This window comes from Salmo salar, chromosome ssa14 (genome assembly GCF_905237065.1).
Source record: "Salmo salar chromosome ssa14, Ssal_v3.1, whole genome shotgun sequence".
NCBI lineage: Eukaryota > Metazoa > Chordata > Actinopteri > Salmoniformes > Salmonidae > Salmo > Salmo salar.
The window spans coordinates 2370220-2387249 of record NC_059455.1 but is presented as its reverse complement, the minus strand read 5'-3'; the positions used below and the strand labels follow the sequence as shown (position 1 = coordinate 2387249).

Sequence of the window (17030 nt, the reverse complement as noted above, 5' to 3'; positions counted from 1 at the left end):
TTTGGTACTAGTGGGAGGGACTAATTTAGGTCACACTTCCTTATTGATTGGTTGGCATAAGCAAACGTGACACTCCCCTTCAAATAATTGTCTGGTAAGAATAACTAATTTGCCATATATATATATATATATATTTGCCTATATTTTTCCCTATTAACAAGAGAAATATGTGAGAATTGATATAGTTTAGGAGCGAAGAGGTGACATATCGCTTGAAGAGCACCTCCTACTTCCGTGTTGTCCCTCAATGTAAAGCAGTCCTATTACAGGAAGCTGTAGCCTAATCTGTAGGGGTTAATCCGCGCAGTTTACAGGTATTTAACCATCAAAGTCTTCGAATGTTACATTGTATCGTTGAGCAACATACGTTAGAATCTATATCAATGTTCGTGACATTCGAATCCACCGAGTAATATTTTAAATATATTTTTTAAATACATACATAGGTTGCGTTATAGTCTATCATAGTGCCATTTATGTAGTTGATGTTAAACGTAGACTTTTGAATAAACCTTTAATTTAGCTTACCCAACGTTTTAACGTATTTACGACTGAACTCATGTTCATGATTTAATGTTACAGTGTGCCCTTGATCGACCCTCTTTCAATGTAATTTGATGAAGTGAAGGAGCAGCGATTTCGGAGAATACGGACGATATAAGATACATGTAGCAAAACCAAAAATTAAATCGCTGCCCACGTCAGAGGAACTGCGGTACATTAGCGGAAGAATGCCAGCGGGTAAGCGAAGTGATTGTTTTTGAAGAATGTTTTAAATTGAAAGGTTGTGGTACTTGTTGTCAACAGCGGTAAATTGACGAAGGGGATCGCTTGTTCAACCCATAGTGTATTTCAGAATGAGTCATTAGTCCATCCAAAGGTGTTCAAAGCATGGTTTTGATGGAATTATCAGGGCCATCATAAATTGTTTAAAATCGAGCAGACATTTCTTTGATGCACAAGAAATCGCTCTTTGTGTGTCGCAACATTGTGTGTTCACTCAACTCAAATATGAGATTCTATAGGCATTGGTGGAATATGCCTTGTATAAAATAAATGGTGGTGTTTGAATTAGTTGTCAGTACCTTGACTTGAAGACTACGTTTAGGACTGTGGGCAATATGACATAAGATAAAAAGGTAAACGCTAGGCGCAGAATTAGGCCTGGTTTCTGATTGACAGTGGATGTGTTTGCACGTTCTTGGGTCTAGGTCAAAGATTAAGGGCTGGGTTCAATCTGTATCGCTGACGGGAAACGCACTTTTCACGCCATTTCGATAATTGTGACTTTCGTAGCAGGGTTGGAGAAAATGCTCCTAACCTGCGACGAAAATCACTTTGTCTCGAAGTGGCTTGAAAAGAATGTGGCCCTATAACTGAATTATGTTCAAATTTTAAAGGTAATTTCTGCAACCAGCGGGAACATTGCCTTTAAATTGTCAATTGCGCTATACAGCGGATCTTCAATCTACGGATTGAGTAGAACCCTAATTTGTCTGTAAACCACTCTAAATTCTTCTCACATGCTTCACGATGAAGCTATCTAAACAAATGCATATCTTTTCACAATTTTGAGCCAGGACGTCTTTGAGTCTTAATCCGGATCAGATATTTAAACGTTTTTGGATAATGTGGTCACATAAACTGAGGGAGATTTGAACGTAATTATGTTACCAAACATTGCATCTGCACAGTTCTTCCAGTAAATGTGTTTTTGTGACACATTCTGTGTACATTTTCGAAGTAGTCCTTGTGCATGAAAGTGTATGGTTTGTTGAATTTGAAATCAATGGTTTTTGTTTCGCGTACATTTTAAAGTGAGAAATCTGAGTCTCCAGGTCATTTTGTTACTGTGGAATTGCCCAGCTGTAACATGATACCCTCATACATTGATATTGTTTAGGCCAATGAGTCAGTGGAATATGGCCTGTTTGTGTAAATGCTCAAAGTGTGTGTGTGTGTGTGTGTGTGTGTGTTAGAGCCCGGGTTTTCCAACTTTTCTTGCCCTGGCAAAGTGGCGACCCAGGGATGTTTGCAACCCCCCCCAAAAAAAAAACTATATTCAAAACATTTTTTAATTAAAATATTTGTAGACAGTTTCATTATGTTGACCTCACCACAGTTCATTGGAAGTGTAAACTCGATTATACCCTTCTAGCTATCTTGGCAGCATAGACGAAATGTTGCTCTTGTAAAGCAAATTTCTGCAATTCAAAATTGTTCTATTTAGCTATAAGACAATTGTTTAGTTTTATAGCTAATGTCCTGCAATTCTATGCATTTTGCCATGGCTAATCCTGTGTTCCTCTGCTTAAAAACAAAATCAATGGGCATTTCTCCTGAATTCCCGTTTTTTGGAATTTCAGATTCTCCCTGACTGTCTAGCTTTTATTTGATTGTTAGTTCTCAAAGATGGTATAATACAAAAGTGTGTGTATGATATATCCCTAGTACAAAGTTTGGACACAACTACTAATTCAAGGGTTTTTCTTTAGTTCTACTTTTTTCTACATTGTCCAATAATAGTAAAGATATTAAAACTATGGAATCATGTTGTAACCAGAATGTGTTAAACAAATCAAAATATATTTGAGGTTCTTCAAGTAGCCACCCTTTGCCTTGATGAGAGCTTTGCACACTCTTGGCATTCTCTCAACCAGCATCACCTGGAATACTTTTCCAACAGTCTTGAAGGAGTTCCCACATATGCTGAGCACTTGTTGGCTGCTTTTCCTTCACTTTGCGGTCCAACTCATACCAAACCATCTCAATTGGGCTGAGGTCAGGTGATTTGTGGAGGCCAGGTCATCTGATGCAGCACTCCATCACTCTCCTTGGTCAAATAGCCCTTACACAGCCTGGAGGTGTGTTTTGGGTCATTTGTCCTGTTGAAAAACAAATGATAGTCCCACTAAGCGCAAACCGGATGTGATGGTGTATCGCTGTAGTAGCCATGCTGGTTAAGTGTGCCTTGAACCCTAAATAAATTAGACAGTGTCACCAGCAAAGCACCATCAAACCGCCTCCTCCATGCTTCACGGTGGGAACCACACATGCAGCGATCATCCGTTCACCTACTCTGCGTCTCACAAAGCCAAAAATCTCAAATTTGGACTCATCGGTCCAGAAGACAGATTTCCACTGGTCTAATGTCTATTGCATGTTTATCTTTGCCCAAGCAAGTCTCTTCTTTATTATTGGTGTCCTTTAGTAGTGGTTTCTTTGCAGCAATTTGACCATGAAGGCCTGATTTTTCACACAGTCTCCTCTGAACAGTTGATGTTGAGATGTGTCTGTTACTTGAACTCTGTGAAACATTTATTTGGGCTGCAATTTCTGAGGCTGGCAACTCCAATGAACTTATCCTCTTCAGCAGAGGTAACTCTGGGTCTTCCTTTCCTGTGGCGGTCCTCATGAGAGCCAGTTTCATCATAGCGCTTGATGGTTTTTGCAACTGCACTTGAAGAAACTTTCAAAGTTCTTGAATTTTTCCGAATTGATTGACCTTCATGTCTTAAAGTAATGATGGACTTTCATTTCTCTTTGCTTATTTGAGCTGTTCTTGCCATAATATGGACTTAGCCCTATTTGGTAATCGACCATCTTCTGTATACCACCCCTACCTTGTCACAACACAACTGATTGTCTCAAATGCAATGAGACATAAATAAATTCCAAAAATTAACTTTAACAAGGCACATCTGTTAATTGAAATGCATTCCAGGTGACTGCCTCATGAAGCTGGTTGAGACAATGCCAAGAGTGTGCATAGCTGTCAAGGCAAAGGGTGGCTACTTTGAAGAATCTCAAATATAAAATATTTAGACTTATGACTGGTACCGTATATGAGTTAGAACACAATCAGAAGATATCTTTATCTGGTTTGGGTCATTTAAGTTGACACTGAAACTGAAAATTACCACTTAGACGCCCCGCCTAAGAATTCTCTACACAGAAAAAAACCTGTAATTAGCTCTAGTGCCTGTAATTTCCTCCATATTAAAGGGATGGTTTGAGATTTTGTCAATGAAGCCATTTATCTACTCATTAACACCGACAGTGTTAAGCACCTCAATTAAGTAATTAGCTAAGACAAAACCGTTGCCATTATGTCCGCCAAGGCTTGACTGAAGCTGGGGGAGTTTTGTTTTGTCTTCCCATTGTTTCCCTGCACACTATTGTTCAGCTGAGAACTCCACATGTTCCCTGTTTTGAAGTGTAGGCCTAATTGTTTTCCACAGACGACGGCCTTGTTTACACTGAAGACTGATGTAGATGACAATTTGGATTGTTTTCGAACATTCCCTTGGGTGAAGTTGCCCTAGAGGGCCTGAACACTGATCTTGGGTTGGTGTCGCATTTTCCCAACTGGTATATGATCGCTATATGAAGCCCATTGAGTGCCCCCACATTGTTGAATGGCAGACTATGATCTGTTTACACACAATTATTAATACTTGTGGTCGTGTAGTGTCTACTGGGTTTATCTTCTCACTGGTAGTCAATGATTCATTGAATTAAAGGTCCTTAATTTACCATCAAGTCCACACACACAGCTGGGTTGTGACTCGTAGGGAAGAAACATTTTGAAATGGCGAGATACTACCTGAACTTGTTAGATAAGTGACGTTCATTTTTTTTACTTTAGTGCGCCTTACTGAACAGGATCCTGGTTTTCCAAGTGTAGGCCTAAATCTGTTTCAGATTTTTAGACAAATTCCAGACATACGTGTGCGTCACCAGACTCAATTACCGGGATGGCTAACTCTGGAAATCCATTCGGTCACCACTGAGCTAGGTAGATATGCATTTTCGTTTAAAGGTGCATGCTTTGGTGCCGCTAGGGCAGTTCAGACGGCTGGCTGATTACTTATCTTAAATTGCTTGTAAATATTTTATGTTTTTATTGCGTTGGAATTGTAAATATTGTGTGCTGGGCTCCCTTGCAAAGGAGGCTTTGGTCTCAATGGGATTTCCCTGTTTCATTCCAAGTGCATTTATTTATTATTTTTTAACCTTTATTTAAACCGAAGCAAACAAGCCTAAACAGGGAGGGATCTACCTAAATTTGTCAATTTTAAGAAACTCATTTGTTTTCTGGTACAATGTTTTTCAACGTTGTGCATTAATGAATACACCCCACTGTAGTGTTGCAACCCTGGAAGACTGGTCACATTCAGTAGCACACAATGTGAGGGCACCCAAACCTCTCCAATCAGAACACTTTCTCCTATGTGTGCCTGCTGACTGCAACCCTGGTCAAGTTTTACAACTTTGAAATTAGTCAACTGATGTCGAAGCTTATTACACATGAAATTCAGCTATGTCTAGATGCATCCCAACATGTAATGGCAGTTGCTTCAAATTGCAAAGTCTGTTGCCTTTTCTCCATTGTTACTTTTGTCTTTGTGTATAGAACTTAACACGGGCTTCTTTGGTAATTCGATGGACCTTGCCAGAGAATGGATTTGATATACATACACCCTGCTGTCTTACTTTGAGATGCTAATTGTGAAACTCAATCAAATGCGTTAAAAAGGCAACTCTTACATTGGGCTGCATTGTTTTGATCTTCTATTAAGGAATTGGATGTTTGGTGGTACAGGCACATTAAGGATCGTTCCCCCTTTTCGCAAGCTGTAATTTGTATGCATTGCCAAAGACTCGTTTGGTGAAGAAGGATTTGGCTTAAATATATATAAATATAATGCTTTTCCATCGCCTATGTCACGTTGCATCTTTTTGGGATTGGAATTGTATGCTTGTGTGGGATAAGATTCCTTTGTGAAATTTCCTGTTTTGGGGGATTTTCACTTTTTAAAGTAGACCTATTTTTGTGTGCGTGTATGTGTGCATGCATGTGTGTTTCGTATTTCACTGGGTCTTTGTCATTATTTTTGCAGAGAGGATTGTTGAAGTAAACACTAACATTATAACCCACTGCAAAGACTTGTCCCTGATCTGCCTCTGCATTGTACTACACAGAGCACCAAGGATGCCAGGTGAAGGAAGGTCATATAAGCGCAGTGTTAGTATGACCAGGTTGCAAAATCAGCAGTCAAATGTAAGCGAACACTTAAGTTATTAAGCTAACACAAGTAGCTTGTGGGTTTGACATATTTGGCGATGTTGGCATGGCTAGCCTCAGGAAAGTAGGTTACACAGACTTTACGCAATAAGTTAATGCATGTATTTCCATAGCTTATCAGGGGGTGAGAGTTCCCAAATACTATGATACTGATGGTATAGGCTACTGCTAGCTGGCTGGCTAGCTAGCTGTCTGGGTGGGTGGGTAGGTGGCTGGCTGGCTGGCTGGCTAGCAGCCAGCTAGCTGTCTGGGTAGGTGGAGTGTCTTGCAAAAGTATTCATTTTTATTTTGACTTCAGGTATTGGACATACACAAAATAGTCCAAATTGGTGAGGGAAATAAAAAAAAAGTTGTTTAAAAAAATAAATAATGGAAAGTGGTGCGTGCATATGTATTCACCCCCTTTGCTATGAAACCCCTAAATAAGATCTGGTGCAACCATTTACCTTCAGAAGTCACATAATTAGTTAAATAAAGTCCACCTGTGTGCAATATAAGTGTCACATGATCTGTGTTTTTTTTTTTAGGTCTTATTTCTTGTTTGTTTCACAGTAAAAAATGTTGCATCTTCAAAATCAAATGATACAAACCCCCCCCCCATTTTTTTAATACATTTTAATTCCTGGCTGTAAAGCAACAAAATAGGAAAAATACCAAGAGGGATGAATACTTTCGCAAGCCACTGTAGGTGTCTGGGTAGTTGGTGCGTAGCTAGCTGCCTGGGTGGGTAGGTAGGTAGCTGTGTGACAATTTTACCACATGTTCTGTGGTAAAATGTAGGACTGGTGAACTAGCTATTGTTAGCTAGCTTCAACTGATGTTGTCTGGCTCTAGCTAGCTAATGTCTGAAGTTATTAGTGTAACAAACCTTCCATAAACTAATATAGCTAGCCACCTTTCTCTGCCTGTTCGTTAGCTAGCTAATTTTCAGCTGACTGGTGTTAGTAACTAGCTACAGAGGCTGGCTGCTGGACTTTGTACAATCAAGCTAACATTAGCTAGGTAACAGCTAGCTAGCTAGCTCAGTGTTTCTTAATCCTGGTCCTGGGGACACAAATGGGTGCACATTTTTTGTTTTTGCCCTAGAACTACACAGCTGATTTGAATCAGGTGTGTAGTTCTAAGGCAAAAACTAAAATGTGCACCCATTTGGGTCCCCAGGACCAGGATTACGAAACACTGACCAATCAAAATGTTTGCATTTATTGATTAACCCGGGTGAGGCAGCGGTCTAAGGCACTGCTTCTCAGTGCTAGAGGCATCACTACAGACTCTGGTTCGATTCCAGGCTGTATCACAACCAGCTGTGATTGGTAGTCCCATAGGGCGGTGCAAGAAATACTCTTAAATCAATTGCTAACGACCCTGTTAAAAACAATCTGGTATGTGATTCTTGGTAACGTCGGACGGCTCATTACAAGAGGCAGGGAGTATATTGTGTACCGCCAATCAAGTTGTTTCGCAAATCTTCATCGATATTTGCTAAAATATGATGGTAGGGAGACTTGAATTAACACTGCGCTTCAACTAATGCCTATCATCGCTTCTATAATAAATCCCCTGATGTGTTCTCACATGACATCTTATCAGAGTCTTTTTAATCTCTTGTGTCTGGCAAACCAGCTTCACCACATGCACAGTGCATTGTTCAATACTAAATGTATGCCTTGGGTGTGTGTGTGTGTACTATAAAGGCATGCTACGCTCTCCTTTGCACTATAGGCTGAACAAGCTGAGATGTGCTGATAAAGTCCATACAGCTGTGACTCAATGGCTAATGAAGGGTATAATTGACCGCACAATTACATCAAATGTTACATAACCTGCATGTGTTGTACTGACTTATGTTATTACAAATAATGTAATCACACCAGATAGTGTATTAAAGGGATGGTTCCCAATTTTACATTGCATGGGGTTTTGGTGTAACTTTTTTTTTTTTTTTTATATCTACATTTAACTATCCCTTTTAACTTTACAAGTTACGATTCCTTGGGCTCTTTGCAGTCACTGTTTTTCTCATTGTAAAATGCCCTTGTACATTGAGGATAACTGAGGAAAGACATCTCTGGAAGAGTAACATCGAAGGGCTCTCTAACAATACCTCCTAGGACTCAAATCAGTGTCAGGCTGGGCTATTGTTCTGAATAGATGGGCATGGAAGTGCAGCTACTGCCTTTAGCCACCTGGGTCTGCTGTTAATTTGACACACACACCCTAGATGCCAGAATCTCTACTTCAAAACCGGACCGATCCCACGCAAGAGTAAATACTCTTCAATGGATGATTTAAAAACCTGCAGATCACCTAATTCGGCCAAATACCGGGTCCAAAACTAGCCAGTGAATATTGTCATTTCTAACCGCCTGCACAGTAATGGGACAGCCCTGCATCTTGTGTATCGTGTTTGTTTGAGCTACTGCACATGTGTAGTTGCCCAATGAGGGCATGCAGTAGGGAACTACCACCATAGCCACCCCGGCTAGGCTGCTACTGCAGTGCCGCTATCTGCACTGTTCACCGCTTCTGGTGTTAGCGAGGAGAACTGAAGCACTGCAAGGTCAGAGCTGAGACTCACAGGGAGAGGAGGGGGGGGGGGAGTCAGTGTAGGTACCTGGCAGGTCCTATGCAAACCACTCCCCAGCTGTGAGTCACTCACTATAGGTGACGAGATGGATTCGGAGAACGACTCTGGTAGGGTGCCTTTCAGTTCCGCTGTTCCAGTCTCGAACTTACCTCTTTCGGTTTTAGTGACTTTTTTTTACATGGTATTTATGTAAGCTTTTTCCATCATTAAACAACGTTCTGTCATGGCGATTATTTTAGATGACAAGTAAGATGTTTGTGACACAGCTTTCTAAACCTCTCCCCTTTTCACTATATGCATTGCCCATTCTACCTCCTCCCCTCCCGACTTACCCAGTAAATCCAACTTCTCCTTTTGTTAAGATTTTGTGAATCAGTGAGAGATTTCCTAGTTCCTTTGCAGATACACAGCAGGGACCATCCCCACTTTTAGCCACCTGATGTTTTGAAATAAAATATTTAATCATAATGAACCACCAGATGAACATTTTGAAAATAGAAAATTCAAATGAGTGTTTCTTATTAAACAATGTCATTATAAGCGCCTAGGTAGTCCCTCCCTGTGTCTGTCCATTTTCCTCAATTTGATGCCTTATGAACACAAACCAGCTATTTAAAGAAAAGAGAACACCTTTGTTTTTGTTTGACACCACATTGAATTACCCAGGTGTCCTTCTCCCTTGTGACTGGAGATGTGCAATTGGGTGCTGTGCTGCTGTGTTAAAACTGCTCTAAACCAGGAGGTCATCTGTTGTCTTTCATGCTCAATTGCCCCCTAGACACACGCACCCTCACCAGCCAGACTGCTGCCAGACACACAAGCCCAATCCCTCAGTTATCTCGGTGAAGCCTATGTTCTCGTTTCCTACCCCTCAAGGTGCTCTCAGTCAACGGACTGTCCCCGGCCTGGGGCCACAGCTTTTAAACCTACTGCGACTCGACCAACGTGATATACAGTGTATTCAGACCCCTTGACTTCTTCCACATTTTAGTTACGTTACAACCTTTATTCTAAAATTGATGAGGAACATTTAAAACTATCTACACACAATTCCCCATAATGACAAAGTGATAAATAACTGGTATTTAGAAATGTTTGGAAATTAATTTAAAATAAAGATACCTTATTTACATAATTATTCAGATCCTTTGTTATAAGACTCGAAATTGAGCTCAGGTGCATCCTGTTTCCATTGATCTTCCTTGATGTTTCTACAACATGATTGGAGTCCACCTGTGGTAATTTCAATTGATTGGACATGATTTGGAAAAGCACACAGCTGTCTATATAAGGTCCCACAGTTGACAGTGCAAAGACCAAGCCATGAGGTTGAAGGAATTTTCCATAGAGCTCAGAGACAGGATTGTGTTGAGGCACAGATCTGGGCAAGGGTAATACAAAATGTCTGCAGCATTGAAGGTCCCCAAGAACACAGTGGCCTCCACCATTCTTCACCATTCTTAAATGCAAGATGTTTGGAACCACCGAGATTCTTCCTAGAGCTGGCTGACTGGCCAAACTGAGCATTCGGGGGAGAAGGACCTTGGTCAGGGATGTGACCAAGAACCCGATGGCCACTCTGACAGAGCTCCAGAGTTCCTCTGTGGAGATGGGAGATCCTTCCAGAAGGACAACCATCTCTGCAGCACTCTACCAATCAGACCTTTCTGGTGAAGTGGCCAGATGGTAGCCACGCTTCAGTAAAAGGCACATGACTGCCCTCATGGAGTTTGCCAAAAGGCAACTAAAGGACTCGGACCATGAGAAATTAGATTTTCTGGTCTGATTGCCAAGTGTCACGTCTGGTGGAAACCTGGCACCATCCCTACAGTGAAGCATGGTGGTGGCAGCATCATGCTGTGGGGATATTTTTCACCGGCAGGGACTGGAAGACTAGTCAGGATCGAGGAAAAGATGAACGGAGCAAAGTACAATGATCCTTGAAGAGAACCTGCTCAGGACCTCAGACTGGGGTGAAAATTCACCTTCCAACAGGACCACGACCCAAAGCATACAGCCAAGATAATGCAGGACTGTCTTCGGGACAACTCTATGAATGTCCTTGATTGGCCCATGCAGAGCCCGAACTTGAACCCAATCAAAACACCTGAAAATAGCTTTGCAGAGACGTTCCCCATCTAATCTGAAAGAGCTCAAGAGACTCTGCAAAAAAAAAAAAAAAGGCATTATAATGAATATTAGTGTAGATATGACATCATTCAAAAATAGTCAATTGTCAGCTCGTGCTTGTGTGCATAGTCACGCAACTGCATGAGTTTGAATAAATGTAGTTATCCCTTGTCCTAACTTTCCCTTGCTTGACACACTTTTACATACCTTTTGTTTGGTTGTAGTGCATAATAGTCTGGTTTTCTCTGTCACATTGTCTTGTCATTCTTCAGAACCTTTGCACCACAATGCCTGTGCAGGTGCCTTATTAGAGGATAGAATTCCCATCTCTCTTTGTTCATGGAGCCTGCCAGAATTGTTTTCTTTGCAAGCAACTTGTTTGCCGATGACCGTGAAGTGAAGAAATTGTACATGGTGACATATCTCCCCTTCCCAATGTAAGGTTCCACAAGCCTCTTCACCACATTCTCCAGCACTCTTTTTGCTCACCTGCTGCCCGATGTGGATATTGTTCCAGATATTGAAAGCTGTGCAGCATGTACAATTATGCATGCTCTGCGTAGCCTACTCCAAGTAGGCCAGAGTAGACTGATAAGACTGCTTTGATTTGGTGAACTGATACAGGTAACATATCATTTTAAGATTAAGCCTGTAATTAGAATGGATACAATAGAATGGCCCACTCTTTTCTTCATTCACAATTGGTGATTACATAATTAGTTATCGTTCGCTTCCCCTTGTTCTTCAACTCAGCCATTCTCCCCATCATACTTTAGTGAATTGATTTAAACTTATTTCCTTATAGTTTTATGTTCACTTTCGTGGCATTTGTCGAGGTGATTATCAGCTGGGCACTGCACTGTCAGAAGGAGCGGAGCGACCATACTGTTGGGGGGGCGGCAACGGGGGAAAATCCCAAAATGACATACCTTCCTAAAATTCCAGTTCTGTTTGTGATATTAAGATTCTGACAATGGCGGTATGTTTATATAAACTTATTTAGGAAAAGTGAAGGACTGAGGGGGGGGGGGGCATAACTTAAAAATTGCACACAAAAGACTAATAATTATGGATATTTTGAAATCGTAGTTTGGGGGGGTAAATGGCCGCCAGTAGTGAATCAATTAGGCCTTGTGTGTGTCTGTAAAATGTCACCCTATTCCCTACATAGTGCACTACTTTTGACCAGTGCCCTGGTCAAAGGTAGTGTACCATATAAGGAATAGTGGTCGAGCCAGCACAGCACTTTGTTATGAAGGCTTTAGGTTTATGGCTATGTGGACATCACTGAGTGATGGCTTTGCATAATTCACAGCGTGCATGATTATGGAGACTGTCTGGATGATGATGATACGTTTGCATATATCGAATTTACATATAGCACTGTTCTTAACCGCAACAGGCTAAGCCATGTCACAAATACCTTCTGACTTTTTTTTTGGGGGGGGGGGTCAATTAGCAATAAACTCAATCTAGATTGTATTGCATTTCCTACAGCAATGGAAAATGGAATATACGTAATTACTTTAGCTCTAACCTTTCTGCAACACGTGCTACACTTACACCCTCAACAATAGTTGGGCCTTGATATAATAAAGTTATGCATAAATAATCTCTGAGGATGCATTGGCAGATTTTTGGATTGTGCAGTTGAATTTCAGCTGACACAAAATGCTGACTTTTAAGCTGAAGTTGCCTATATTGGGTAAAATAAACCTTTTGTGATTCTTGTATTCTGCCGTTCTTGGAAATGGATCAAGAAAGGACATGTGTAGTGCATTTGTCCCAGGAAAAATATGAAGATCAGTAGTCCATGGAAAATGATCGGTACAATAGGATTGATTGGCTAGACCTAATAATTTGATTAATGCAGTTGCTGGCATGTCAAGTAGATTCATAATACAGATTAATTTCACTTCAGTGGCAGTAATTGTTTTCTCTCAGGCTTGGTAAAAAATGAGCAGTCATTTACTGTTTATGGATGTATACTCAATTGTGACAGTTGTATAATCAGAGAAGTGATGGTATATAAGAGTTTACTGCGGTTTCCTTTTGTTTGGTTCCTAGTGAACACACCCCTGGTGTGAAGATTGAACATGGTGCACCATGGGATAGGTTCTTCAGATGATAGCAGAACTCACAATGATTCTGCGACCTGAACTATACTGAACAAAAATATTAGTTCAAAAAAGCTCATAAGGAAATCATTCAATTGAAATGCCTCAAAAAAATAAAGTGAACAATAAAATAACACATCCTAGATCTGAATTAATAAAATAATCTTAAATACTTTTTTCTTTACGTAGTTGAATGTGCTGACAACAAAATCACACAAAAATAATCACTGGAAATCCAATTTATCAACCCATGGAGGTCTGGGTTTGGAGTCACACTCAAAATTAAAGTGGAAAACCACACTACAGGCTGATCCAACTTTGATGTAATGTCCTTAAAACAAGTCAAAATGAGGCTCAGTAGTGTGTGTGGCCTCCACGTGCCTGTATGTCCTCCCTACAACGCCTGGGCATGCTCCTGATGAGGTGGCGGATGGTCTCCTGAAGGATCTCCTCCCAGACCTGGACTAAAGCATCTGCCAACTCCTGGACAGTCTGTGGTGCAACGTGGCGTTGGTGGATGGAGCGAGACATGATGTCCCAGATGTGCTCAATTGGATTCAGGTCTGGGGAACGGGCGGGCCAGTCCATAGCATCAATGCCTTCCTCTTGCAGGAACTGCTGACACACTCCAGCCACATGAGGTCTAGCATTGTCTTGCATTAGGAGGAACCCAGGGCCAACCGCACCAGCATATGGTCTCACAAGGGGTCTGAGGATCTCATCTCGGTACCTAATGGCAGTCAGGCTACCTCTGGCGAGCACATGGAGGGCTGTGCGGCCCCCCCAAAGAAATGCCACCCCACACCATGACTGACCCACCGCCAAACCGGTCATGCTGGAGGATGTTGCAGGCAGCAGAACGTTCTCCACGGCGTTTCCACACTCTGTCACGTGCTCAGTGTGAACCTGCTTTCATCTGTGAAGAGCACAGGGCGCCAGTGGCGAATTTGCCAATCTTGGTGTTCTCTGGCAAATGCCAAACGTCCTGCACGGTGTTGGGCTGTAAGCACAACCCCCACCTGTGGACGTCGGGCCCTCATACCACCCTCATGGAGTCTGTTTCTGACCGTTTGAGCAGACACATGCACATTTGTGGCCTGCTGGAGGTCATTTTGCAGGGCTCTGGCAGTGCTCCTCCTTGCACAAAGGCGGAGGTAGCAGTCCTGCTGCTGGGTTGTTGCCCTCCTACGGCCTCCTCCACGTCTCCTGATGTACTGCCCTGTCTCCTGGTAGCGCCTCCATGTTCTGGACACTACGCTGACAGACACAGCAAACCTTCTTGCCACAGCTCGCATTGATGTGCCATCCTGGATGAGCTGCACTACCAGAGCCACTTGTGTGGGTTGTAGACTCCGTCTCATGCTACCACTAGAGTGAAAGCACCGCCAGCATTCAAAAGTGACCAAAACATCAGCCAGGAAGCATAGGAACTGAGAAGTGGTCTGTGGTCCCCACCTGCAGAATCACTCCTTTATTGGGGGTGTCTTGCTAATTGCCTATAATTTCCACCTGTTGTCTATTCCATTTGCACAACAGCATGTGACATTTATTGTCAATCAGTGTTGCTTCCTAAGTGGACAGTTTGATTTCACAGAAGTGTGATTGTCTTGGAGTTACATTGTGTTGTTTAACCTGTTAGGGCTAGGGGGCAGTATTGACACGGCTGGATAAAAAACGTACCCGATTTAATCTGGTTACTACTCCTGCCCAGTAACTAGAATATGCATATAATTATTGGCTTTGGATAGAAAACACCCTAAAGTTTCTAAAACTGTTTGAATGGTGTCTGTGAGTATAACAGAACTCATATGGCAGGCCAAAACCTGAGAAGATTCCATGCAGGAAGTGGCCTGTCTGACAAATTGTGTTTCATCTTGGCTCTTTTTATTGAAGAATGAGGATCTTTGCAATAACGTGACACTTCCTACGGCTCCCATAGGCTCTCAGAGCCCGGGAAAAAGCTGAACGATATCGAGGCAGGCTCTGGCTGAAACACATTATCGCTTTTGGCAAGTGGCCGATCAGAGTACTATGGGCTTAGGCGCGTGCCCGAGTCGACCGAATGCTTTATTTTCTTTCATCTGTTTACCTAAACGCAGATTCCCGGTCGGAATATTATCGCATTTTTATGAGAAAAATGGCATAAAAGTTGATTTTAAACAGCGGTTGACATGCTTCGAAGTACGGTAATGGAATATTTAGAATTTTTTTTTTTGTCACGAATTGCGCCATGCTCGTCACCCTTATTTACCCTTTCGGATAGTGTCTTGAACGCACGAACAAAACGCCGCTGTTTGGATATAACTATGGATTATTTTGAACCAAACCAACATTTGTTATTGAAGTAGAAGTCCTGGGAGTGCATTCTCACGAAGACAGCAAAGGTAATTAACATTTTTCTTATAGTAAATCTGACTTTGGTGAGTGCTAAACTTGCTGGGTGTCTAAATAGCTAGCCCTGTGATGCCGGGCTATCTACTGAGAATATTGCAAAATGTGCTTTCACCGAAAAGCTATTTTAAAATCAGACATATCGAGTGCATAGAGGAGTTCTGTATCTATAATTCTTAAAATTATTGTTATGCTTTTTGTGAACGTTTATCGTGAGTAATTTAGTAAATTCACCGGCAGTGTTCGGTGGAAATGCTAGTCACATGCTAGTCACATGCTAATGTAAAAAGCTGGTTTTTGATATAAATATGAACTTGATTGAACAAAACATGCATGTATTGTATAACATAATGTCCTAGGGTTGTCATCTGATGAAGATCATCAAAGGTTAGTGCTACGTTTAGCTGTGGTTTGGGTTTGTGACATTATATGCTAGCTTGAAAAATGGGTGTCTGATTATTTCTGGCTGGGTACTCTGCTGACATAATCTAATGTTTTGCTTTCGTTGTAAAGCCTTTTTGAAATCGGACAGTGTGGTTAGATTAACGAGAGTCTTATCTTTAAAATGGTGTAAAATAGTCATATGTTTGAAAAATTTAAGTTTTTGCATTTTTGAGGAATTTGAATAACGCTTGCGTCCCACCTAGCCCTTAGAGGTTAAGTGTTCCCTTTATTTTTTTGAGCAGTGTATATTCATTAGGCCCTAATCTATGGATTTCACATGACTGGGCAGGGGTGTAGTCACTGAGGAGCCAGGCCCAGCCAATCGTGTGGCAACAGCTCTGGTGAACATTCTGCAGTCAGCATGCCAATTGCATGCTTCCTCAATTTGAGACATCTGTGGCATTGTATTGTGTGACACAACTGCACATTTTAGTGGCCTTTTATTGCCCCAGCACAAGGTGCACCTGTGTAATGATCATGCTGTTTAACCTCTCTGGGCTAGGCGGGACGAATTCGTCCCAACTACGCAACAGCCAGTGTAATCCAGTGGCGCGATTTTCAAATACCTTAAAAATCCTATTACTTCAATTTCTCAAACATGACTATTTTACAGCTATTGAAAGACAAGACTCTCGTTAATCTAACCACACTGTCCGATTTCAAAAAGGCTTTACAACGAAAGCAAAACATTAGATTATGTCAGCAGAGTACCAAGCCAGAAATAATCAGACACCCATTTTTCAAGCTAGCAAATAATGTCACAAAAACCCAGAAGACAGCTAAATGCAGCACTAACCTTTGATGATCTTCATCAGATGACAACCCTAGGACATTATGTTATACAATACATGCATGTTTTGTTCAATCAAGTTCATATTTATATCAAAAACAGCTTTTTACATTAGCATGTGACGTTCAGAACTAGCATACCCCCCGCAAACTTCCGGGGAATTTACTAACAATTTACTAAATTACTCACGATAAACGTTCACAAAAAGCGTAACAATTATTTTAAGAATTATAGATACAGAACTCCTCTATGCACTCGATATGTCCGATTTTAAAATAGCTTTTTGGTGAAAGCACATTTTGCAATATTCTAAGTACATAGCCCAGCCATCACGGGCTAGCTATTTAGACACCCGGCAAGTTTAGCCTTCACCAAAATCAGATTTACTATAACAAAAATGTTATTACCTTTGTTGTCTTCGTCAGAATGCACTCCCAGGACTTCTACTTCAATAACAAATGTTGGTTTGGTCCCAAATAATCC

The 17030-nt window shown here is 41.4% G+C and overlaps 1 protein-coding gene across 4 annotated transcripts in view; it reads left to right on the top strand.

Annotated features, from left to right (window-relative positions):
- The first annotated feature begins 242 nt into the window (after positions 1–242).
- The window catches only part of efr3a (EFR3 homolog A (S. cerevisiae)), a 255603-nt gene continuing 238815 nt past the window's right edge, over positions 243–17030 (top strand). The window contains exons 1-2 of one of the 4 annotated variants that reach the window (XM_014139101.2): positions 243–314; positions 583–741. In XM_014139101.2, coding sequence (XP_013994576.1) covers positions 732–741 — 10 coding nt within the window. In that variant the 5' untranslated portion in view covers positions 243–314; positions 583–731. Of the gene's footprint in view, positions 315–337; positions 742–17030 lie in introns of those variants that run through there. The other 3 variants (XM_014139102.2, XM_014139103.2, XM_045693794.1) reach the window with 3 other exon arrangements.